Source organism: Pollachius pollachius (assembly GCF_949987615.1).
Source record: "Pollachius pollachius genome assembly, chromosome: 6".
NCBI classification, from domain to species: Eukaryota; Metazoa; Chordata; class Actinopteri; order Gadiformes; family Gadidae; genus Pollachius; species Pollachius pollachius.
In genome coordinates, this window is record NC_136939.1 from 15,700,375 (window position 1) to 15,728,033 (window position 27,659).

The 27,659-nt window shown below is 42.5% G+C and overlaps 1 protein-coding gene across 1 annotated transcript in view; it reads left to right on the top strand.

The window, feature by feature from the left end:
* Positions 1-10,115, top strand: part of pdlim4 (PDZ and LIM domain 4) — a 33,447-nt gene extending 23,332 nt beyond the window's left edge. Inside the window, exons 4-7 of the mRNA XM_079737628.1 lie at positions 1,104-1,405; positions 2,918-3,087; positions 5,285-5,423; positions 6,291-10,115. Of these exons, the coding sequence (XP_079593754.1) occupies positions 1,104-1,405; positions 2,918-3,087; positions 5,285-5,423; positions 6,291-6,495 (816 nt within the window). The 3' untranslated portion in view covers positions 6,496-10,115. The remainder of the gene's footprint in view (positions 1-1,103; positions 1,406-2,917; positions 3,088-5,284; positions 5,424-6,290) is intronic.
* Positions 10,116-27,659: the final 17,544 nt, after the last annotated feature.

Below are 27,659 nucleotides of genomic sequence, written 5' to 3' on the forward strand. Positions count from 1 at the left end.
GTAAAATGACAGACAGACGGATTGACAGACAGACTCAGAGGTTGGTAGGGAGAAATACAGACAAACAGACAGAACAGATGTTTTAACAGGTGATTTCCAGCAATGAAGCGCTCACTTCAAAAGCCTGTCTATATTTAGTCAAGACAAAGATATACAGAGACTGAGGCAGAGTCATCTATTTTAGGGGAACAGCTGTCTCACAGCCGATTGGCCTAATGAGAAAGCACGCAAGTCTGCTTTACCTTGAGAAAATCCTCAAATCACTCCCAAAGCTCAGAAAGTGGCCAATCTGGCATTTTTATTAGCACGGTGCCAGATGTGCGAACATATAAATCTGCCTTCTGCCTTCCGCCTAAAGCACTGTATCTGTCGGCAGCTGAAACTGAGCGAGGACCATTAGAACACAAACAGAAGGGGCTGACAGGACGGGAGTTCAGGGGGAAAACAGAAGCCGTGCATTGTCAGTCTGTATGTCTATTAAACCCTGGTGACGCTTTAGTAGACAATCGTTCATGGTTAAGTTGACTAGAGGAAGGTGTATTCCAGTGCTGTCTTGTTAAAATCATTAGTTATTCATGAGTCATGTAATGTACCATGTAGACAGGACTACATGCTGGTAAATGTATGTAGCAGTAAGGTCATTATGGCGAAAAAATCATTTTAAAAAGGAAAAGCTTTTGTTAAATCTTAGCGTTTTAAAATCATGTCAATTCGGGACTCCAGTTATCAGAGTGAAGCTAAACAAATCGGAGTGAAGTGAGGGCAGCATTGAATTAGCTGCTTCAGAAGGAACTATTTAAAGCAACTAAAAAGCCCAATTTGGTTTTCCAACTAGTTTCTTCAGTTAGAAAGTCCTTAGGATCCTTTATTTATCTCTGCCTTTAACATTTTCACTCTTTTTCTTGGACCAAAACAACACGGGACATCCATTAGCAGCTCCCTGTTTTTCAGTGTTTACCCCTAACAACATGGGGAAGAATCCAACACTCTTCGCTTGTAACATAGATTTGATGTCCTTCTTCTTCTCCTGCTGTGCTCAAAGTGCCCCACATCTAAGGTTCATCCAGGTTTCCCACCTGTCCATCTCTTATTTTGTTCTACAGAAGTTCCGCCCGATAATCAGCGGAAACGGAGGCTACGGTCGGAAACCGTCCTACACCCAGGAGGCCGAGAATCAGACCCGGGCCACCCCCCCTCAACCAGCCCACCTGAATAATGAACCTGCCAGGCCCAACACCAGCCCCAGCTTCACTTATGGGAATGGTAACAGCCACAGGAATGTCCATGGCAACGGCCATGGCAACGGAACTGGGCAGCATAACAGCCCCGCCGGTCTGAACGGCAATGGAGACCGCTCCCTGCCTGGCAAGATGGGAGGTCTCCAGCTCGGCAGTGCCTCCTACAGGTTAGGAGGTTTCTGTAAAATCGTTTGGATTCTTTTACTTTTTTCTTTACATTTACAATTACATAGACCCATGTGCAACACACATATACTGGTTGCCACGCGACATGTAGAAACCAAATCTTGCATCCGATGAAAACAGTGATACACCAAAACCATTGACAATTACGCATCTGCCCGTGACTATCCCAACGCACACACTCACACAATCACATACCAAGTGGAAGTAATACAGACATGGGATTTAAAGCTGTAGTAAGTTTCTTTTGATGTCTTGCACAGCAGGGTAGGAGCATAGTGCAGCATGTTAAATGGTTACAGTAGAGGGGTGAGTGTCTCTTGGGTTACCCGCTGGGGGGGCGTGCGTGTGCTGGAGAGGTAACCCATTACCCTGTGGCCCCATGGGCTAGTGACTAATATGTGTTCAAAGAGTCCGGGATCAACTCACTGCATCATACTGTGCAGAACAAAGACACTACACACTCCATGGGAGGCCAAAAGGGTAAAAGCTACGCCTTACTGAAGACTTGGTTCATTAAATTGGATGTAAAATACGCTGTTTAAGATGGCATATCACCTTATTTAACGCCGTTGTATTTTATAACACACGTTTGACTTGTTCAAAACGCAGCCAGTAAGAATGAACCTTTTTCCTTCTTCTTCCTTCCTACCTTCTTCCTAACCCTAACCCTAACCCAACGAAAACCAAAGTCACATCACACCAGTCCGTTAATAATATTTCTGTCGTTTGCCTTGTGCATTCACTTCTCTATACGATGTGGAGGCTATATCGGCTGTTTAATCCATGTTCGATTCAGTAATACACTGTAGGCTAAACATTATTTCACTTGGATCACCATGTTTTGTCCCAGTTTAGTTCTCAGAAGGCAGCATTTGTATACATGTTTCCGCCTTTTACTGTGTGTCTGTGGGGGGGGGGGGGGGGGGGGGGGGGTGAGTCTGCATGCATGTGTTTGTATGTATGTGCATGTGTTTGTGTGTATTGTTTTGCATCTGTGCGTGTGTGTACTGCATCTTTCCAATCTTCCGTTGTGGTACTTCCTTGTGTAACTCTTCTCTTCTTGTTGCTACCTTCTCCTACCTTCTCCTTCTCCAAAAGAGTGAAACTAAAGGGTGAGGTTTTGATCTGCAAGCATAAATTTATTACATTTTCTGTGTTTATTTCTTAATGATTTGTTCTGAATCTCATCTTGATATCCTTGTTTAAAAGACAAACCCTTATTCCCTTCTTGTTGGCCAGGTCACATTCAAAGATGGTGAAGAAAAACATAATATAATATATATATATATATAGATATAAACCCTCACAAGTTCCCCAAAAAAGGATTACATTATCTTATGATTAATAATCTCAGATTTGTTCACTACCACTTAAAAAAGCAAGTATATTCAATAAATAATGCAGTAATTCACAGCCTTTCTTTGAACCGCTACTCGTTATTAAAGATAAAAAATCCTTTGTTAAAAGTCATTTCCAACTTTGAATGATTGTAGCCCCGAGCCCCACGTGACCTCACCGGGAGGCCGTCATGGTAACGGGACCAGCTTCAACGTGGAGTCGGACGTGTTACGGATGCTGCAGGACCACGAGGAGCCGGCCGCTCAGCCCAAACAGTCGGGCTCCTTCAAGTACCTGCAGGTCATCCTGGAGGCCGAGGACGGAGGTAGGCCCTGTGTGTGTGTGTGTGTGTGTGTGTGTGTGTGTGTGTGTGTGTGTGTGTGTGTGTGTGTGTGTTTGTGTGTACTGCACACGTGTGAGAAAGGGGGATTCTACAATCAAGCAAATTGGTGCTTGATATCAGTTTGAGCTCCAATTGAATCTCCGGACTGTTTGTACCAGATATACGCCTTTTAAGGGTTGTAAACTGTTTTTTCTTCCTCCCCCCAGGCTTGTGGTCTCGGAAGTCACAGGACTGTACTGCTTGCTATCAAGTCGAGGTCACCCCCACCTGCCTTATAATGGCGTAGTTTTCCTTTTAGTTTCCCCATAGATGGACAGAGCAAGGAAGGAAGTGATGAAGGGCGTGCAAATGGAGAGAGAGAGAGAGAGAGAGAGAGAGAAAGACGGAGAGCGAGAGAGATGGAGAGAGAGAGATGACAGGTCAGAGGAGGACAGAGAAGATGAAGTGCTCTAATGGCTCCAGCCATTTGGAGTGGGAGGGTTGCAGGAGCATTGCTGCACGAACAAGCCCTTAAAGAGCCAGTGATCTCCTGGTAATATGTCTTATATGATCGTCAATGTCGTAATCTATGTCATCTCTTCACTGTTACTGAAACAAGACCCCAATTTAGGAAAATGGCGTTGCAGGTGCAGGTAGCATTCTCTCTGTGACGTCTGAGGGCCTTTTCCAAGGCACTCAGACGTCACGGCCAAGGTTGAGCTTTCGGACAGTTATAGTATAACGCCACGTTTTGAGTGGATGGTGAATCTCGTTCTGAGCAGCGGTTTATTTAACACCCGTGTCCGAGGTTTAGGCTTCCCGGACACAAAAAGCTTAACACTACGGTGTGTGGTTGGGCGGTCCTTTTTTTTTATCTCCTAGTGTTTTCATTCCTCAAACAGTGGGTTCACTGGCTCTTTAAAGAGGACAATCAACTGGGAGACATAGGGGTTTCCTGTCTGACCTCTGACCTATGTCAGGATCCCAAGAAGCAGTGCGTTGGTGTTTCTTGTTGCTGAGTGGAGCAAGGAGGGGTCGGGGGTCGGAGAGCAGCAGGCGTCATCATAACAAGGGACTATCACTGTCACATCATTATGAGAAAAGGGTGGAAGATAAATAGGATTATGAGAAAATTGGGGAATATTAGAGAAAGACAATTGTAATATCATTTGTTAAGTAATTTCCTTAGCAGGGTTGCTTTCAAACTGCTGCTGATGGTAGTCTTTCAGCCACTCAAAGCGCATTGCCTGTTTGATTGACAGGTTGATTGACTTGGAAATTCCCTGAAGAAATACACACAGCTGGGGTTTAAATTAGGCTGATTTCTTGAGTTAGCGGTTTCCCTGTGCTACTGCGATTCGATATCTGTGTTTGTGTGTGTGTGCTGTGGTGTGTGCATGAATGTGCTGTGTGCATGAATATTCCATGGTCTGTTGACATTAGGAGTGACCCCCCCGCTCATAAGTCCAAGTGCGTTGACAAGCTTTGACATGTTGCGCGCACACACACACACACAAGCACACACACACACACACACACACACACACACACACACACACACACACACACACACACACACACACACACACCTGTGTGTGTGGCTAGTAGAAGGAGGATAGGGGTTAGGAAGGATAGGAGGCAGGAAGGCCGTGGAGGAATGGCCAGAGAGAGAAATAGAAAAAACAGAATATAGTCGTGGGGAAGAACGGCGAGAGAGGACAAAGGGATACGAAGGAATCTAATGATTAATGAGTACTGATATCTCGGATCCTTCCACGATGGTGGCAGGGATGGGGGTCAAAATTAAAGCATGTGGATGTAAGATAAGAGATCAGGTTACATAAGAATGACTTTGAGGTATATAAATATACAATATGACTTATGAGCTGCAGGGTCTCCAGGCATAGAGGAAAGGAGCCTGCCTTCCATGATCAACAAGTCCACAGGGAGTGGGGGGGGACCTGGCCCCAGGGGGCCTTTTCACATTGGTGTGTGTGTTGGTTATGTGTACAATCCATCGTATCCATGTCTCTGGAAGTAGCACATAACCAGGCACCGATGGAGACAAACAAACCCTGTGTGTGTGCTTGCATGTCTGGAATCCACCTCTGTCTTCTCACTGGGTGGCACTAAGTCTTTCCATGCAGTCGTCACATATTGACTAAACCTATTTTCTTTATCTGTTTCCTTTCATTTTCAGGTAAGTCTCCGAGTGAAACCATGAGGAGCCTGCGGTCTCCGGTGAGATCGCCGGTCCCCAAGCTGGCCAGCCCCGTCCCGGTCTCCTCACCCGGGCTGCAGAAACTCCCACAGTGCACCCGCTGTTGCACCGGCATTGTGTAAGAACACAATGATACCTGGTATCAAGCACAAAGCACAAGATTATGCAAATATTATTACAATGCGTACGAGTATGTCATTTCCAGCGAAGGAAACTAAAGTCAATCTGTGGACGGGCTGCTTCTTGCCCGGCCTCATTTCTTTCCCATATCAATTTCTAAGGATTAAACAGACTTTTCCACACCCAGTCCAAGCTCGGGCTTGCATCAGCCCCCCACACACAGACACAAACACACACACAGACACACACTAACAATCAAACACATAAAGAAGCACACACACACACACACACACACACACACACACACACACACACACACACACACACACACACACACCTTTCCGTCATGGGAACCAGAGCCACAGGTAATGGCTCCCGGAGGTAAACAGTGATGTCATCCAGACGCCGTCTCCCTCCAACAGGAGAGTGTTGTAGGACCTGCAGGGCTACAATGAGGCTGTTGTTCAGCACAGGGTCAGGGGGGAGCGGCCTGCCTTTCCCCCTGCTCCCTATCCATAATAATGAACACACATAATGTACGTGCGTTCTATTTGGCAGTGTAAACATGAACATTGAAAGCTGGCAGTCGCAGTTTCGTGACCCCAGTGGAGGGTCAGAGCATGTAGAGGTGAATCCCATAAAGATAGATTCTTCCTGAAGCTGATGACATTTTGGTGTATCTGAAAAAATGAGGTAGCTTATTATTAAAAAAAATCACAATTTATGAGTACCCCCTGAAGTAGTCCAAAGTACCCCTAGTGGTACGCGTACCCCCATTTGGGAACCCCTGCATTAGTCATCCAGATAATCTTGTGAAACCATTACCCCTCTCTCTGCTTGTCTCTCTCCCCCCCCTCCACCCCAGGGGCACCATGGTGAAGGCCCGGGATAAGCTGTACCATCCCGACTGCTTCATGTGCGACGACTGCGGCCTGAACCTGAAGCAGAGGGGCTACTTCTTCATCGAGGAGAGCCTGTACTGCGAGACGCACGCCATGGCCCGCGTGCAGCCACCCGAGGGCTACGACGTGGTCGCTGTCTACCCCAACTCCAAGGTGGAGCTGGTCTGAGACAATGGGCGATGGAGAGAGGGAGAGGGAAGGGGAAACATGTGACATAGAGCGAGTGAGAGAGTGCTATACTTTGATAGACAGCTGGTCTGAGACCATAGGCGAAGGAGAGAGAGAGGTAGAAACATGTGACGTAGAGAGTTTGAGGGAGTGCTATACTTTAATATACAGCTGGAAGACATTGGAGGTAGGGACCCGAAATGTTCTTTTAGAAGGGTGTCCCGGTTGATTAGGTATTAGGAATTGTTTTTTAAGGAATTGTAGAGCAGGAACACAGAGGGTCGTGACGAATGATGAAGATACATGTTTTCATCATACTCCCACCTTCATCAAAGGTGGGAGTTGGCCATCTTGTGTCTGGTTTAATTAGCACAAAGAAAGGTTGCAGCTAATGAGTGAAATTGGCGTGATCGATGAGCGATTAGACGGACTATAAAAACAGTGCAGGACTTTTATCGCTTCTCAACCCCATATTTCCCATCACTTCACATTCATGATGAATGATTAAGTGTTCAGGGTGCGATTTGCCGGTGGGGATGGTGGGGATTATCCCCCCCTCTGGTTTACACGTCCTACCCTCTGCTGAATTATTATCCTCGGTGGGGATAAAAATTATCCCCCCCACCCAAAGTATTTTCACCATTACATCGTAATAATTAACAACCAAAATACACAGGGTCCGTCTTCATTTTGAAACATTTTAAAATGTTTCTCAAAATTATCCCCCCCTCTGGTTTTTTCACAAATCGCACCCTGAAGTGTGTTGTCCAAGTTGAGCATTAATTCAGATTCTGCAACATACCTGGGTGAGGTTCTATTATCATTTATTGATCTGATTTATTTTCTATTGATACGGTATATTAAACACCCAACACATCACATCAAAACAGGATACAATACAAAAACGTAACATAAACACGACAGAAGCTACATTACATTTAAAGGAGCACCAGTCAGTCGATGGTGGGGGCTGAGGTGAAATGTAAAATGCTGTATGCTGGGGCAGCAGGCTGGCTTCAAAGAGCGGCTGTCCTTACTGATGAAGATGTTTTATGGCAACAGGGACCAGCCTCTTTTATAGATGTTTGTCTTTGGGCTGGGGACGCTGTACCTTTGACCTGGGTGGGGGTTCAAGAGAGGACTGCAATGGTCTAAGATGTTGCCACGTAAGCGTTTGACTGCTCTGCCATGGATATAGCACAGCTTGGTTTGTTTGTAGCGTGTAATTTTACTGCCCAGTTGAACTACTAGGACAACACAATGTTAAAACTGAGTATATTTCCAATTAGACATTGCTACACTCTTTTTGGGGTGCATTGGCTGACCTCAAAGTTCCTTAGTTTTCCCAGCGGTGAAGAGTCTTCTGCTGTTCAAATGGTTCTAATCAACCTGCAACTCTAGCAAAACAAATAACAAAACACTGAAATAAATTACTGTTCACATACAACCTTTTCCAGATGAACCCATTATCCATGGTTCTATTGAGTTCTTCATGCGTCTGCCTATACCTCAATGCTCCAGTTAAGACATGTCAACAGTTCAATTAAGGAAAGTATACAATTCCAAGAATCACCAAATTGAACAGGCATCTGCAGGATATAGCCAGCTATTATATTAGAAAAAGCAATACATGTTGGATGAAATCATATTCAAGGATGATAAACAAATGAACTACTTATAGATATGCCTTTTAGAAACTACATGGTTCTAGTATTCACACACTAATGCTAGTTAACCAGTTTGCTGTGGTTTCTACCGGAGCTATTTTAGTATATCAATATTTACCTATTACAACTAATACATTTTAATGCAGTTTGTATCAGGATTTCATTTATTTAGTCTTCATTTAAAAAAGAAAAAAAGCTGTATTATATATGGAGAATAATTCAATAACCCTGTTGCGCTTACACACACATCTTACACACACATCACCGTTCTGTTCTTGTTTGAGTTTACACTTACTATTTTTAGTTTGGATTTGGGTTGGATTTGTCTGACTGTTGAAAAAGATTGTTGGTGAGATTTTGATATCGGCTTGCTTCGAGGAGGAGCAACACGTTAACAAAGGGTTGGGAAGACTTCTCCAGGCGGGGGGGAACCATCGTAGGGCTATGACGAATACTGACCCAAAGTTCTCCTTTCTCTCCTCTATTACTTAAAAGCCTACAACATGAGTCTTCATTTAGCCATGTGATACTACGGGTATTCTAAGGGAACGAGGAAAGAAAGATGAGCTTGCAAGGAGAATATATATTCGGTTTGTTTAGATATTCTACTTTTAGTTGCTATACTGAACTGCTGAGTTTAACAATGTTGGTCCAAAGTTTCTTGGACGCTATTTTCTAGCAATGCTGTTACTTTTAGTTGTTTAGTTGTTTCTTTTCTATCCGTTCATGACCCTGTCTAAGAACAGCGTTTCCACTCTGTTTTCTGTGGAATGCTTCCAATAAATAATGATAGAGTGAGCCTTACAGGCACTGTAAATAAGTAGTCTCACTCCACACTTCATACACTCCATGTGGTCATATTCTGTCCTGTGGCTGTTAAAAACTTTCTTGTGGTGTTTTTTTTTTTTGATGATTTATTTGGTCATGAAAACGTTTTTGAAACTTTTTTCTCAAAGCAATTTATACCCATGGGAATCTTGTCCATAGCACTTTGGGATATACATGAACTTTGTTACAAGAGTTTTCGGAGCTATTATTGTTCGTGTGCAAGATCAGCTTAAACAGAGCCAGGCTTTGCCTTTAATGAAGCAAGCGCTGATGCTCCACCTGGCTTCACTGCTTCCCTAGGCTCCGGACCCAAGGAGATCAAGGTCAAAGTTCATGCACACAATCAACTGGAATTAAATGAACCTAAGCTAAGGCTAAGGACAAGCTGATTCTTTGTGGAACGACATTTCCTGAGTTATATATATTTAACATCAACAATAGTTACCACATCACATTGCCCTAGTGGTTTAAACTTGGGTCCAGCTAGTATTGAAGCCTGACGACCAAGCTGATCTTGAAAAGGCCCCTTTACAGACACACAGTAGGGGAATAGCAAAGAGAAAGGTTGGGCTAACTTATGACAGCCAAAAGCAGTCCTAGAGATGCATCCCACTTTGTGAAAGAGGTGAAGCCAGGGGACGTGTGGTAGATCAAAGCAACCAGACAGCACATTTCTGTAACAAGACTTTTAGGCTAGTGTGAAAGCTAACAAGCAAAGGAGAGCATCAATATTTGTAAAATGGGTGATGTATATTCATTGTAGGTGAATAATGAAATGGATAATGGTTAAAGGAAAACATTAATGTACCTAGTTGATTGATATTGATTCAGTTCAAATACCAGTAATTCCTATTTTCCTTTCTGATGAACATTCAACGTTTCAATTGACAGTATACCGACTGCAGTGATTCTCTTTGTAAATTATATGATATTATATCATGCTGCCATTTTGGCTCTATGGTATTGTAAATATTTGGTTTGTCACTGTTGCCATTAAGTATAAAAGTCCATTGCATTGCAGACGTTGCATAATCTGTGTTCTTTAATGATTTCCATGTGCTTTCACAAAAATCCTCATGTGTTTAACTTATTGTTTTTTATGAATCTGGTTTTCTGGATCCTTTTGTATCCTATTTTGTAAGACAAATAAACTGACAAGTGATTTGCGAAGAATTGTGTTGCTGCGTGCTAGTTCCTGCTTTTCCCACATTTATAGCACCGCTGGGAAAATATTGACACTTTTCCAGCACACCGTGGCTGGAGACATCTTACTTTTGAAACCAAAATCAACTAAATTAACAATATCAGAAAAGCTCTGTGGATTTAGAGCGTAAAAATGTTTCAAAACCAGTTCAGGTTTTTTATTGCTCTGCCTATCATTGTATGATATTCTACAGAGCAACCAGAAAATAAGAACAACCTTACTTTACACCAAACACACTGGAATTGGTTAGATTCTCGTGCGACAACATTCGAAACCCACATTTAACAAAGTCCACCTGGTACAGAAATGAACCAACACACAAATGGTGTCAGCAGTATGCATGAAAGTACAATTGCCAGTTATGGCTGCTTTTACGGCCTTGCTCAAAGGCGTGACGGCGGAGGACCTTTGTGGGGCTGTGTCATGGTCTTCCCCCGGCGCCCTTTGTCCTCTCATGCTGGACATGAAAAGGGGCTCCCTCTGTCACCCTGTGTTGGAGTATAAGGGCTCCTACGGCCTAGGTTTAGGCCTGTCACTCTGTGCTGTTACGTTGGCAACGCTTCTCTCAGCCTAATCCTATTCCTCCTGGCTGTCACCCAGTGGTAAGGTGGTACATTTACTGTGTTTACGGATTGTAACCACTAACAAGCATCATGAATATCCTGTCCCCTAGCCACTGGTGATGTGTGCATGAACGCTTGTACGTTTTGCGTTTATAGGGCAGGTTATGTTTGGTCTGACTTTTTAGTCCTTCTTGGCCTGCATCCCTTGCCAGCATTATACACACTGTTCTTACCAGCAAGCAAGAGCATCTGTGGCTGTTTTTTGATGAAGCAGCTCTACGCTGCTCATGGTCACTGTTACTCCAGCGAGCGGTCTCTTCCTTCCTGACCTTACTTGAGAGCGGATGTTGGAGGAGCCCTGCTGCTCGCCACAGTGGGTGGTTTGGGCTTCCCTCGGCCTGCCCCGGAGGTAGCAGACGTAGGAGAAACCTTGTTACTAAGCATCGCCTTTTTCCATGGATCTATGAATATTCAGGTCTGAGTAAAAGCTTGCACTTACTTTATTCTTTTTTTTTCACCGCTTTGCATGTTCTTCGGAGAATGAGTTTTTATTTGAGCTGTTGTGTTTTGCACATGCATGGCTTATTGTGTGCGATGTGCCCCGAGACTTGGGTCTAGCAGGGGTACATTCATAAGGCTCCGCTCACAGCGTCACCTTAGCCCATAAGGCAGACTAGATGGCGTGGACGTCATGAAATAGAACAGCAACATAAACATAAAGCCTGGGAGAACGTCAGAGGACCCATAAATGACTCCAATAGTTGTCCCCACGAGGCAGAGAAAGTAAGGTTTGTGTTAAGTCAGTTATAAAAGACAGTGGAGAAAATGTGCACAAGTTTAAAGTATATTTTACAAACACAAGGACTTGCATTTAAAACCAGTACAATTTTATTTATTTGTTGTCCATGGCAAGAAGCCCTATTTAGGACCTATTTTGTTTGTTTGGATGTGTGTGGGGGGTTACTATAATATGGTTGTCATGAGTATTTGTTTATTGTGTCATGTTAACATCTGGGTGTGTGATGTTTGTGGGTGGCTGGCCAACAAACACACACACACACACACAAACACAAACATACATAAATTTTTGACAGGACTTAATGTTGGCCTGGTGTATAACTGACACGAAGAGAGACAGACCGAGACTATGAGACACCCACAGTGTCAGCAGGTAACAAGGATTCAGTATGTGAATAGGAGGCTGGGGGATTCTGTGAGCCTCGTGAGACCATCAAGATATATTAGCTTTCTGCAACTAAATATCAGTCAAGGCTTGGCTGTGCACTCATTTATTTCCAAATATGGCCCCGAGATTTATTTTCCAAAAAACTCCAGGGGAATCAGAGAGAAGACCTTGCTCTTTTCGCTCTTGCCAGGTGGAAGTAAAGCAAAATCATTCTCATCTGTGTTTGCCTCATGTATTTCTGTTTATCTTGCTACAATTTCCTTGGGCGCAGCTATTATCTTTTTATTCGGCAGACTGTGGCGTTCTTTGTTTGTCAGGAAATTCTATCCCCATAGTGCTGAGTTCTCTCATCATTTAAAACCTGTTGGTAAACGCTTTCAAAGGGATCGAGGCCAGAGCGATCTGCAGAGAAAAAACAGAATGTGACCTCGAATTACACACACACAACTACACAAACAGGGAGTATTACTGGTTCGCCACATCAAATAAAAACATTCATAGAAAAAAAAAAGGTGAACATTGAAACGAAAGGAACGGATTCTCCTTCATGTTGACGTTATTTGTAAACCCTGGTTATGTGATTAAGACATTCTGCGTCGACGACTTATAGTAAGTGCATTCAAAAATGGAGATGAATCCAAAAAAGTGCAAGAAGCATTTACGTTCATACGAAATAAGCAAAGCAACTGCTTTTAAGTACTTCAATGTAGGAACAAGAGATTGCGAAAGTACGATAGAGAGATATAATTGCTTTAATTATTTAGGAAAAAAGGGAGTCACAGTATTCAAGAAACGTTTCACAAGAATAGCTCAACTTCGACATGACCTTTCTCCCCATTGCATTGCATTGTATTTTGTTCTATTGAAGGTTACTATGACATCACGTCTACACATAATTTCAATTTTTTTGTTATATTTCTTCGGGTTTGAGTTTAGGTGCTGGGTTTGATATTGAAAACCAAGACCCAACATCATCATCAGTCATCATCCTCATCAATCAACTGAGTCACTGGCTGCACTGTGAGGGAAATATTCAGTGGGACCACCGCTGAGTCGACCAAAAGCATCCACACACTCACACAAACATCCAAATACACACAGACATAAAAAAAACATGCATCTTGGTCAGCTTCCACATAAAGCTCTGTTGTCTGTTGTATATGACAGTGGTTTGTATGATTACAGCAGTGTTAATATGGTATAATTCTTTAGCAGATGTGCTGGGCTTTCCTTGAAACGCTGAAGATGAGAGCCGGACCACTGAGAACAATGACCTTATCCCTCAGCAGCACAAAGAAAAGTTTCTGCATTGCATGTATAAATGTCGGCATGTTTGTTGTAAGCAGTCATTCAACTTTTTATGCAATAAATTTTGAATGCCTTTGTCAAAATGGGAGGGCTTTGAGTTGCTTCCAAATGTTGATACAAACACCAAATCACACTAAAGTGGGCATGGATAGTACCACAGGATTCTCAGTCATGGAGTCATAGTGATTGCAAAATAACAATACAAGGCATACAGTCATCCAGTCATCTCATTAGCTGATTGAGATTTATTCTGGTTTGTGATAATCTTGCACGAGGTGTCTGGACCGTGCTTTGCTGAGCTGTACCCTTGTTGCACTGCAATCTCTACACTTGTTCTTTTAACTATATTTTGCAGCAATAGAACTTTTGACTTGTTATGGAAGGAATTTGGAACAATCAAATATGCTATCGGCTACTATTTATAATACTACCCTAGATGTCTTGTTCATGGGATGCATGTCGATACTACATGCCTGCAAATCCTAGTCAGCAAATGAAAAGAAGGCCTGCCGTCAAAAGCTGTGCTGACCTTGTTGCTCAACCTACTGAGGTTACTCCGGACACAGGGGCCAGGTTATTGTGTTGTTCCACCAAATCCTCTGACTCAGCAGAGCCAGTGCCAACCCCCCCCCCCACACACACACACGCATTGAATGCATTTCCGTGCATGTCTGTGTTGATATGCCTTACTTTGATTGTTTTTGGGTACAGGAATTTGCACACTCACTGTGCAGTCCATGTAAATGACTTTGAGTTTCTATGTGTTTGTGCACCCTAATGTATGCACAACACCATACGTGTAAAGGGTACATGGACTTGTGTTTGAGTGTCATCTGTAAAGACCCCCCACCCAGTGACTGCAGACCCACTGGGGATGTTTCAACCTCCCAGTGGTTGGTGTTGTGAAACATTGGTGACATAATCGGATCCAGCCCTTTGTCTGTTTGAACATGAAGGCAGAGATGTTTCAGGATCATTCATTTTGACAAACGGGTGCAAATGCTTAGCTTACCAGTTACATTCAATGGCAGACACGGGTGATGGAGGCATAAAGTCGCAGTGGCAAAACACCAGTCGTCAGGAAGTAATAATAATAGGACTTTGCAGGTGCATGTAAAAACACGCAACCAAAGCTAAGTATCTGCTCAACATGATGGATGTTAAGCCCATATTCCAATAACACTCAAAGGAAGCCATATGAACACAGACGTGCACACACATGCATGTAGTCACACACAAATCCACACATTTGAAAGCATGTCTTCCTAGCCAGTACAAACTAAGCCACATTCATTTACACACCCAGCAGATTATTATGTGCAAGGTTACCTTTCTTTCTTTCCGCCTTTTGTCTGCCACTTCATCCCATTTGATAAAACACCTCTAGGAATTTCCGTGACTCTGTGCTTCCCCTCTGGGCGTTTCACCTGCACTTTGAGGACCATCATGCTGCCTTTGTGTCGAGATAAGGGCCTGCATTGTTTCTGCAGGACCTTACAACCTTGAATGCTTGAGATTTAACTTGAGTTTAATCTGGCAAATGGCCACTTAGTGAATAGTGACATAAAAGAGCAGGAACGGTAGCTTTGATAACGTCCATGGACCTTGAACCCTCTGCTTCTTGATGGAGACACTTAGGGCCACGGCCCTTTCCGATTGGTGAGGATGGATAAACAGGTAGAATGTATAGGGGGACAGCCACATTTTGATTGGTCTGAGAACATTCCTATGAGGTAGATGGATGGGAGGAGGAAACCAATCATGTTGAACCTTGGCTTGTACCACTGCCATTGTTACAATGGAACAAGCAGAGGACTCAAGGTTGTCTGCTGCAAAATTGGCAGCAGACAATGGGTGTCATCCTGCAGTCAGGTGACAGGAAGTATTCTGAGGATGCAGAAAGAAAAAAAACAGGAAATAGATATATACCGATTTTTTTTGTCCCAGGCCCCTACCTGGCAAGCACCTCACAAACACCACAAACATGATCTATAAACTTCTTTGCCTCTCATTGTATGCTGTTTGCTTCTGCAAAATGGTTAATAAATAATTAATTAATGGTTTATTAATGTGGTTGTCTTAGGAAACGCCCAGGCATTTGCCGCATTCACACGCCTCTGATATGTATAGCTAAAACACCATTAGAACGGTTTACCATATATACTGAGAAGATGAGGATGACAATGTCTGCAGCAGTTACAGAAGACGATACAAACCAGTCCATGAAGGGATACAAACCCTCCTGCTGACATAAAACAGGCACTCGCCATTCTAAACTATTACTTACCATGGATGTGCTATAAGAATTCAGTATGAAGGTCTGGGAGTGTGTTTATTATAGCATAACGTCATTGCCATGTTGGGCTTTGGTTGCTGATATGGCAACAATGTAGAATGTAATGCCTGCCACCTAAACAAACATATACTGCACAAACAAGCATGGAATAATGAGATGGCATGGTGTTATCCAAAGGTTGAGAAATATAACTATAACTACTAAATATATGCAATATGTAAACATCAGAACTCAAATCAGCATGGCTCCCCCACTTACACATACATACCTAGAAACTCGTGTTAGTAATTTATTCAGAGCCTTTTTGTTTTGTTTTATGGTACAGTTTGCCAATGTAGATGTGATGATCTTGCCTTAGAGTGGTGGAACACTCCTTTAACTGATGGCCCCTAGCCCCTAGCCACTGTGGGTCAATACATTAGCACTACGATGCTGTTCCACCCTCTCATCCGGACGTCTGACAGGCCACAACAGGAACAATCCAAATGAAGCGGACAGCCTGAATGGAGAACTGCAGCTGCAGAAGGGCAGTGAGGCAAGTGTAAATAGAGCCATTCTCTTACTAATCCAGACCAACCCATATGACTGCTGCTGCAGTCTTAACCAAATTACTCCACTCTGCCACATGTTTCCTAAAGCAAAGCTCTCTAAAAGAAGAGAGAGTAAGAGGGGGATGCTGATGTTATGTGTGTGTGGACGTGTGATATGTTTAAGGTCATGGCCATCAGCTCATACCCTCTTGAAAATGAACATGTTGTTCAATGTATCAACACAATATGCATCTTTTGCGTGTGTGTGTGTGTGTGTGTGATAATATTAGTGATGGGGGCTCAAGCCAAATTTGTGTTATTCCATATGACACAAATGTCAAGTTACTTAGGGGTGGTGGTGGTGGTGGTGGGGTGCAAGTAAAGTTTGTCGCTGTTTTGAAAGAAAGAACCAGAAGATCCCCTCACTTCTCAATGGTGGAGATAGTAGGGAGGGGGCAGATTGGGTAGTTGTTAGTGGTTCAGTTTCTACATCCTTCTCTCTTCCGCTTATTTTTGCTATCTATCTTCTTTACAATTCTAAAATCTTACCTACAGCACCTATAACTATAAAAGCCACTTTTACTTTCCTCATCTTGCAATATTGAGCTAGCTCTAAAACCAGGCATTGTCCGTTGCCCTTGACTACCACTCCTGTCACATATGACAAATATAATAAACTCTTCACCCAATAATTCTTTATCTTTGCCCTATTGATTATAAGGTTTGCAGATTGCAGACTAGCATGAATAGCATTTGGAGGGTTCAATTGGAGACTCAGTTATTTGTAGGACAAACATAGAAACACACACACGCACACGCACACACACACAGATTACCAGTTTAATAGCTCCCCAACCGCTTCACCAAGTTTGCTCAGTGAACACCTTACGTTGGCCATGATTACATAATAAGCCACAGTATCCAAATAACTTTTTCCATGGCTACATGTTGCTACATGCTGCTCAGCAAATTATTTTCAAATTGCATTTTTTTATTTGTGGTCCCAAAACCATTCCATATCAGATCACTGGAACATGCAGCCCTAATGTGAACTGACAGATGGGAACCCTGTGTGTTTGTGGCATCTCACCATTATTCTCAAGGGTTGGCACCCTGTCGTTTGACTTCCATAGCAGATGACCCTATAAATGAACACAGGACTGTATGGGTGCAAATAAGATAAGTTATGTATTTGTTGTGATTTGTGCATATGCGGTTCACACGTTGCACTATTGTTGTAAGTGTATGTATGCAGGGGGCTTTCAGGTGGGATCTGTTTCCCCTTAGCGCCGGTTTGGGATTTCTTATGAAGGGGATTGGATCCTGATCTAACCAAGATTAGCATAAAACAGTATTTATAAAACCCTATTTATCCCCAAATGGGAGGCGAATCAAAACAAGCAATCAGCGTCCCCAAATGGGCAGATTAACCTAGTGAGGGGACTGGATTTATTATACATGTGCATGGACACTCCTGCCACTTTTGATGTTACAAACTATTAAAAACACAAAATCTGACTGAAAATAATATTAATATTACCCAAATTATTTAAATAATTTACCCAAACTTTCCAGAAAACTTATAGTTGCAACTTACTGTAAGTTGGTTCTTGAAGACGTATAAGTTGGATCTGTACCAGTGTTTATCAAGAAACACTTTCCAATGTAATACTATATTTAAAAAAAATGTCTGCCTCTATATCAGATTTTCTGACTAATCAGGTAATCTCTTACCTGATTGGTTTGGGGATTCCATCTCGCCTGTCAATCTCAGTTGCATGAATGCAACGCCTTTTTCTTTTAATATTTTGCTATCTTCTGTTAACTGTTTACAACCCTCAAATCGTACCTACAGAAACAGAAATCATTTGTGAAAACTCATGTGATAGCATATTTCAAAGGTTTTGGCGACACCTTGTGTATTTGAGAGGATAAGCCATTTTATCCATGAAAACGACAACAGTGAGTTCTTGACAGTTAATATTTCTCCACGAGCACTCATTCAATTCATTTTTTATATTATAATAGAGTAAATAAAATAAAACAACTTTTTCCATGGCCAATCAGAATACATTACACAGAATAAATTGTAAAGATGTCATTCTGTAAAGAATGAAAGGATTACATATTTAAGGATTTATTCAAATATGCAAAACAATAATCAGCTTAAGTAAATTGTAATACAATTCATACTTTGCAGTCACGTGACTACCGTGGCTACCTGGAGGGCAACAGACGCCGACAAAATGACGACGAACAGCGGCCAGCCAGGGGAATTGCAGCCTTGCAATACTACAATCAATCAACTATTTAGACCATAAATGTTCAAATTCGATATCAAGAAAAGATAAACATACTCGGAACTTGCGATCCATAGACAGCACCAGCTGATGTGTTCATTGCTTTGAAGTTGGCAACGTCTCGACCAGACGTGGAGTTTGGAGATATTTACATTTATCTTATAGAGAATCCGTCACCTTATACCGCACAAAAAATGAAAGCCTACAAAAGTACGGACAGCTAACTTTTTTTCAAGAGGGTGGGTTAACAACGTTGTCGTATGGGAGGTGAAAAACAGGAATATCTTCATAATCATCAAAGTTGAGTGAGTACTATCTAGCTACCCGCAAAACGATCGACAAATAGCTTTTTGCTGAATCAAATAACTTTTAAGTAGCTATTTTATTGACCAAGTAATGCGGTAGCGTCCACACAAGTTACATTTTCTCAAGCATTTCTGAAGTTCCAACGCTGCGGAGCTTTTTGCTGCACTCTGAAATAAAACTGCTTAGGATTGTTTAGTGACGCCTCCGCCAGTGTTGCCAGATTGGACCAGATTTCCCACCCAATCTGGCAACACTGGGTATCCCCATGACCGCAGAGGAAGGGTTATTTTCATTTTGAAATAATCGTAATTATAATGTGCAATTAAACAATATATATTACTTATGGCAAATTCTAATCTTATAGACAATAATACAGTTTTTCTCCTTTTCGGATGGGATCCGGTAAAAACATAACCCCGGCTTCACTCCTTGGCGGTTAATACATCCAATCCCACAGCCAGTGTTGGGAAAGTTCACTTTCTACGTGAACTAGTTCAAAGTTCAGTTCACAAATTTTAATATGAACTAGTTCAGTTAAACCTTCATAATTCAAAATTTTGAACTAAGCTCACAGTTCCAAAAATGAACTAGTTCTGTTATTTTTTTCAATATGTTGCTGTGAGCCAAGGGCGTAGGAACCGGGGGGGACGGAGGGGACGTGTCCCCTCCAATATTGGAGACAGGTGCATTTGTCCAACCTAAAAATTATACCGGGGGGAGAAAAATATTTTATTTTATTTTGAAAGCGCAACACAGTGTCTTGTCACCGCTTCTTATTCTGAAAAACTGGATGATTGAGTGTGCAATTAAATAATTGATTTGATATTTATCAGTTCATTACTGCCATTCAAAATGTGTTTTCCTTTACATTTACAAATGTATCTTTTTAGTAGAATAAAATATATATGTGAATTTTTTCAGTGTTGTTAATTTATGACATATTTCTGTTCAAACCATTAACGGATCTGTCAGGTTTCCGATATGTGTCCCCCCCAATGTTAAACTCATTCCTATGCCCCTGATGTGAGCTATTATTTTTTTCCGGTATTTTGAACATTGAGCCCCCTTTCTGGTTTGTCTAGGATGAAATAGAGTGGTTGAATCAAGTATCGTAGCGAAATACAGTTTCTATCATGTTTTATTGTACATTTAGCGCATTTTGTAAATCCCATTGATTTCTGTTGGAAGACTCATTGCTTGTTGGCCGGAAACGGAAGAGGGGGGTGTTCACATTTGGTTGTAGTCTTTTCGCTCAGTTCTAGCCCTACTTTTGGGATGGAGAACCAAGCGAAAATACTAGAACCAAACGTAAACAGCCCCCGTTTCCGGCCAACAAGCAATGATTCTAGGAGGTATTCTAGTCCGCTGATCGAGCCAGAGAGCTAACATTATGGATTGTACATATTTATAATTCGAAATTCGTCCCAGCCTTTATACCATAGATACTCTAGGGTCTATAGCATATAACTGCTTTGTCTGATTACAGTTTAATTCATTTTTCACAATTTACCAGCTCTCGTTTTAAAGAATATTCACCGCGCCATTCGTTTCAATGGGAATCGCAACCGTCTATACCAGGGGTCGGCAACCCTAGGCAAGCGTGCCACCACTGGCACGGCAGCATAATCATTGGCACACTTAAAAAAATAAAAAAAAAACTTTTTTTTATTATTATTATTAAAAAAATTCACAGCACAATCACAGCATAATCATTACTACTGCTTTTTTTGCCCTTTATTCTGTTTTGGGCATTTCCTCCCAGTTCATATGTTTAAATTAGTTACAGAAAGCAGTGTTCTGAAATGGGATCAATAGGGGTTATGCGGAGCGCCCAGCGTTCGAACCGGAAAACAGGTGTAAACGGGTCTAATCATTTCCGCTTTTCACTTCCGTACACTGGTTGACTGCAGCGGTAGGTGATCTCCTGGTAACTTCTAAGTTTCGCTTTAGTGTATTCTATTTAGTATTTAGTTTTCTATCTCGTGTGATTAAAATTTAATTTTAACATTTGTGAAATTAAAATTTCACAAATGTTAAAATGTTAAAATACCAGAAACGGCAACATCTGAACAGCAGTTTTTGTTGTGTGCCGAGCTGTTCTGTGTCGGGGAAATTTAACTCTAGCGTAAGTTTCCACCAGTTTCCAAAGGATGAGTCAGTTAGGGCGATATGGGTCCGAAACATTAGCAAAGTCCTCGTATGTGTCCTCAATGCATAGCAGCCCAATATCAAAAGGGTGCCCATGCACACCCTTGGAGAGTGTACTTCTATGAAACAAAGTGGTAAAGGTAATATTCTACTATGAAAAGGTTCCAATTATAAAAGTAAAATATGTGGTATGCATAGTCTAATGGTTTCAGTAACTGCTCGTGACCTCCAAATACAGTGATATTGTTACAAATCATAACCTGCTGTGCCCCAGCTAATGTTTACATGTATGACCTCAGTGACTACACCTCACCTGATTCCTCCTTCCATGCACCTGTTAAGCCTGGGTCTTGTAACAATCATGCTGTTTACAGGCCCGGGTTTTACTCCCTTATGAAGTAAAGAGTCGCCATTATATTACGCTGCACCTCTAATGCTTCTAACCTTAGATCACTATACTTTATTTTAGCAAATTACTATTTTATTGCAGCACACATAGCCTAACTATTACATACATATTATACAGTGCATTTGCCTCAACCCTTACTGCAGTTCTGGGCTTGTGCCATTGTTGTTCCATTTCTGTACAGGCATGAACAGGGGGGACAACCTGGATATTGAGCTCGGAGTAATGAGCTGTCTGAAAGAGCAGTGCAGCAGTGTGATTGCATACTGCTGTGCCAGCTTTGCATGAACACTGACTTGAGGTCATGATGACGGGATCTGAATCACGAAGCACTATCTGTATACAATACACAAAGAGACAATTGGACAGTTGGCAGAACAGATACCACTAAATTAAGACAAGGGGCTTCCTACAAGTCTACCACAATAAACATATATTGCTCAGTACTGGAATGCCTGCCACTACAGGGTGTCAATAGTTGCAAGTAGTAGCAATTGCAAAAGGGGAGGAAACACATATATATAGCTTTCGAATGTAATGTCATGGCAAGTGTCCTAATGATGTTATCGGTATAGTGTGTGTGTGTTTAGTATACAAAAATTGTTAACCATACGAGTAGAGGTATACCAAATATGTGTCGATAGAAATATTTACTGTCAATCAACTTTGCACAAATTACCTTCTTTCACTAACAGGTAGACTATAGCCATTTATCAAGTGTCTCAGAAGAATGTGTTGTATTTGTGAATATGGTGTTTACATAGTTGAGAACATGCTGGTGGCCAAATGAAAGCAGTTGCAGTGTAAATATATTCATTCTGAGAGGCTTGATGAACGCATTCTGTACAGTCATTGAACTGAAACAGACAATTTAACAAACCCATCCCTGAACATAGCCTACGCTCAAGCTGTGTGGTTTTTCATTCTTCTGCATGGACCTGTGACAAGCTGCTCTGACAGTGACAGTACCTCTCAACCTGTCTTTGTTTGAAACTGGTGGAAAAGAAGATACAGCATCATTTCATTCATTCATTCATTCATCACAGTTGTCTTTATACAAATCAATGTTTTAGAAATCTGAAACACCTGCCAGAACGGTAGCAGCTAGTCGACATTAAACCTAGCAGCTATCCTAGTAGAGTCTACTAGGATAGTAGTGTCTGGTCTTATGCGTCTACTAGACACATACGACCAGCGTACCACGTCGACAAAGACCAGCTTAACCACACAGGACATCGTAGTAATTATACTGTTGGTAGTATAAACCCATCGCTAAAATGCAGTCTTCATCTGATTGTCTTAATTGTCTGTGAGCAAAAATACTGCTAAACTAACTGATAGCATACAAGTACACAACTAGGCTACTTACAGTTAACTAACGCTAACGAGCGCTATTAGCAAAAGCTACAAATGTAAATACCTTCATAATTATGAATAAATGAGGAGGCGTAAAACTTAAATCCCTTGTCTAACAGAGTCCCCGGGGCTCTGGACGTCCGTTTGGCAATACTGTGCACATCGCTAATAGTTGTTCGGGGTAGCTCCTGTAAACACCGGCTGTAGAAGGTCGCCATAATAAACTCAGCTTATTGAGCAGCGGACGACCGGAAGCCAAGACCACTGTTTTGTAGAACCCGGAAGAATGTTGCGCATAAGGCCTATTAAGAGTTTTTAAACCTATGTTGTGAGTAATAGAGAAGAAAATATTTAAAATATTGTTGCAAGTGGCCTGTGTGCATTGCCTTCACATGGTTTTGCAAAGCTGTACACGTCTTAAAGATATTGATGTGGATGGTTCCAACATTCTCATATATTCTCTTTTTTTACATTTCTCACAGTGCAAATATGTTTTTGAATGAGTTTCTGAAAATGGTGTTTTAAGATGGGACATATGTAATTATAATTTGTAAGCCCATGTTGCAAATATAACAACCAAAAAAACTTTTAAAATGTTGATGCATGATTGTGGACTATATGGAAATAGTACAATTCCAGGTCTTCTGGAAATGTTTTTGGTCGCTGTGTCATAATTCAGCTTAATTTTTAATATATTGTTGCTTAAGGGTTATCTCATTAACGAGAAAATGTCAAACTGGCACTGCATGTTGAAAAGGTTGCTGACCCCTGGTCTATACTTTCAACATAAAGTGTACATATTTATAATTTGAAATTTGTCCCAGCCTTTATACCACAGATACTATAGGGTCTTTAGCATATAACCGCGTTTTCTGATTACAGTTTAATATAACAGTAAGCTGACAACACCGTAACTGCAAATTAACCACACGGAGATAACCATGGCAACCGGTCAAACAAATTTTCTTTTGGCGATCAATCTGCGCGCGCATCCGCCATGTTGATAAAGAAATAATCCCCATATTGAACGAAGTTAAACCGAGTGATCGTGCCGTTCACAGACACCAGAATGAACGAGTTCACAGTAACGTTCATCAGGCAGTAATACAGTACGTTCAGTACACGTTCGCCCAAACTATGAATGAGTTCATGAACTATCGTTCAATCAACGCGTTCAGGCACAACACTGCGCACGGAAAACTATCTGGCATATCGTTTTCACCTCAAAATACCAACTTTCGTTCGTATGGTAAAACTGGCGACGTCCTGGCAGATCCTTGATTAGGTTACTAAGGGCGTATTCACACCAGGAAAGTCCTTAGTTCGATCTCTTAGGTCCGGACCAAAACGCAATGTTTATTTTTTGGTTTGGTGCTGTTCCTTTTCACATTGCTATTTTTCGCAACAGTCCGAGAATTTGTCAACAATGCACGTTTGTGCATAGATCATTCAATCATTGGACAAGACGGTCGGGGGCGGGGTAACGCGGGGTAACGCATAAAAAAAAGTAAACAAAGAAAACAGAGTCAACAAACTATGGAGATTATGGAGATTCAGCGTGCTGCCCTCGTTGTGCTTATACTGATTGGTTTCATACAGTTACAAACAATTGCAGTACTTTTGGAGCATCTGGGGCATTTTTATGATGTTATGCTATCCGCAGACCGCCCGAACGCCTTCTCATCCTTGTACTGAATGTATTAAATGCATCCGAATTATTGTAAGTGTTCTCCAACATACTTTATATGTTGGTGTCTGCCCAAATATCCAAAAGACATTTCGTCTCCTCTTTGCTACATGCTGAGCCACGGCACATTTTTAATGGGCCTGGGCCTCGTTTCCCGATAACGATGGATCTTCGCTCGTACGATCATTCTCACGATGGATCTTGCGGCCATCGTGAATTTCTTTGGAGCGTTTCCCGAAACTCCTCTTAACATGAATGCTCGTTCACTGCACTCACGACGTTCGTAGGATTGTAACTGTCTACTGACACGGTGCTGAAATGAGCTCCGTACTGAGGGAGAAGCAGGAATGTCGCAGGAAAATCTAAAAAGCGTTAAAATTCACCCCATCAAGGCCAACAGCAGAGTAGCCTACGAAAAGAATTGACTGCAATAATTTGAATGCTAAAGATATTAAAACACAATTGAATAGGCCTAGGTTGACATATGTATCGGTCCTAATCCTGAATGCACTGTGCGTAAATTTTTTCACGGCATTTCCCCCCTTCCATATTACAAAAATCAAAAATAGCTTGTGTGACAACTAGGTGCTGATTTCTGAAGCATGCTTTGCGCAGCAAAGAGAGCCGACTTTATCTGATTCCGCATAAGGCTTCATTGATTGGCGCGCACTCTCTAGTCTAACATATTTGTAGACATTAAAAATGCAACGTTCCTGTGGGGGGACGTGCGACGTCTGGCCTGCAGGGGGAGTATGGACAGGTTGGGAGCGCACGGGATTGGCCGGGGGGGGGGATTGAACCTGGTGATGAGCAGGTGTCTGCACTCAGGTCAATCAGGGAGGCTGTACTTATGTGCCTGTTTTCTGTTATAGTGAAGCGGAGACCCAGGAGCGAACGGACCAGGGAGGTCCGGAGCGAGCGTGACGCTGACCTAGATCCACCGCGAGACGGCTAAATGGACCCTTTTGTTACATTTTGATATTTCTGTTCAGTTTACAACGCAAATAAACCGATCTCCTGCGGAGAGAACGACAACCCCGCCTGCTCTCATTCCTCGAACTTGCTACAGTTCCATTCATTCATTATCATTCAATCGCAGAGGCTAGGCATTGACACACGGATTGCTGACCCGATTAGGAGAGCTTGGTCTAGATCCTGCCCATATTGTTGGTCAGGACGATGTAGGCTATAAGTCTTTTTACGCTGCCAAGCCGGATTGGTCACAGCTTGGCACGCCCGGCGATTTCACCTTCTTATCTCAAGTTTCCTGTGTAAAACCGAGGGGGTCAACCCCCGGTCGTCACAGCGTGGGCTTTCTTGGTTCACTGGAGAAGGCGGGGCTGCGCACAGAGTCTAGATCTCTTTAGAATAATTTGTATTATTGCATACTACCAAATGTTTTAATTTTTTTATGAATGAAGACACCTGCATGCAAGAATGAGTTCACGTCTGAGTGTAGACTACAAACGCGATTAACTATGGTCAGCGATGTTAGTTACTGTCTAGACACGGTCCAATAAATAGTGAACTTCATCACAGCCTCACCGAAGCGCCTACAGGGCTTAATGCAAACAATCGCAACAAAAAACGCCTGCAGAAATTATCCGACGCTGCTCTCAGCATGATTCATGTCTACAGTAGCCTATGTCTTCTGTCACTGATCAATATGAGGACATTTTAACCATGATGGTTTAATTAAAATCAGAGGGAGACAGCAAGTGCAGCTCGAAAGCGACCTCCCACACAAGAGCAATGGAATCATTAGATTTTATTATATGCCTTGTGACGTGGCGTTTGATCGGTACATTTCGGCTGCGCATGTATTTTTGGAATTTTAAATTGCTGCAATAAATTATGTTGTTGCTGACTTCTAACATGTCTCTATCTTTGCTGTTTGAATCTAACAGTAGTCTATGAGTAATATATCGGCGGTAACCACTGTCTTTGGTTGCGAAATTGTGCCAGCTGGGCATTCCGTGGTATTGGATGTGTTTTAATAAAACATACACGGAATGTCCGCTGGTGACGCCGCTATAGTAGGCTAACGATGCTCTTAGCATCCTACAAGTACCCCTGGAGTCCTCGTTAGCTACGAACGTTTTCACGACGTTCGTTACCAACGATGCTTTCGGGAAACGGTGTGAAAACTGTACGATGCTCGTACAACGCACTTCACGATCCACTTAGGCTAACGATGCTTTCGGGAAACTGGGCCCTGCCACTATCAATAAACAAGCAGCAATGGGAGCCTGTTGCGTCCAAAAAGGCATATTATTTTTACAACTGGGTCGGACCGACCGGTCGCTTTCACATCTCAAGCGAACCGCACCAGGGTTCGTTTGGAAGCGAACCGAGACCACCTCTCCGGCTGGGTCTCGGATCGTCTGTTTGGTCCGCACCAGAGTTCGCATGTGTGCATTCACAACAGCCCAAAAGGCTCACACCAGCGATTTTTTTGGTTTGGTTCGAACCAAACAAGGCAGGTGTGAATACGCCCTAAGATGCTAGAGAACGTTGTTCTTGCCCGGCAGCCAGTTGCGTGACGTCACGTGCAAAGTATGAATTGGTGTCATAATTTGTTCCAGGTTGGTTTTTATTATAAATATTCAGATTGTCTACTACCATCACATCCTTAGCACCATCTTGTGGTAAGTACAGCGCCATAGATAAACAGGTGCCTGATTCACAACAACTCTCTAACTTTCCATTAAGCGATCGAGTTCAGTGGCAGAAGACATCGACTTGACTTTCGCGGGTGGGGTAAACGTGGTAACAGCGAGCTCCACAAATCAAAGACGTTGGGTTAACTTTAGGATTGGGGGGAAGAGTGTAGTGCTTTTAAATTACATTGCAAATAAAATATGTTTTTCTAAAAAGGTTGATCATCAAAGTCCTAACTTTTCTCTGTTTTGGCAACGCAGTGGTGAAACGAACAAGCTCCCTGCTGATGTCAGGGTCTCTCATCAGCTTCCGCAAAAGACTCAAGACTCATTTGTTCAGAGTTCACCTAGACTCTGCATCTCTCCCCCCCCCCCCCCCCCCGTATGTTATACATCCTTGCATTTAAAAATAGTAATAAGGCCAATTTCCACCAGAACCGGCACAGCAGCGAAGCGGCTGTGTTCCGTACTGCAATCCCCACTGGAAGCGGTACGGACACGGCTCAAGGCCATGGCTCAAGACGTGCATCTAACTAGCTTACTATAATAGCAGGCCTGTAGCACCAGTTACTCAAGTTAGTCATGTGCGCATGTGCGAACGCATACATACAGCGCAAGCGCGCACATGCCCACACACGCACATGCGCACGAACATACACGGAAATGCACGCACACACACACGTCAAGACAAAGGCAGCGACACATACAAGGAAGCGCAC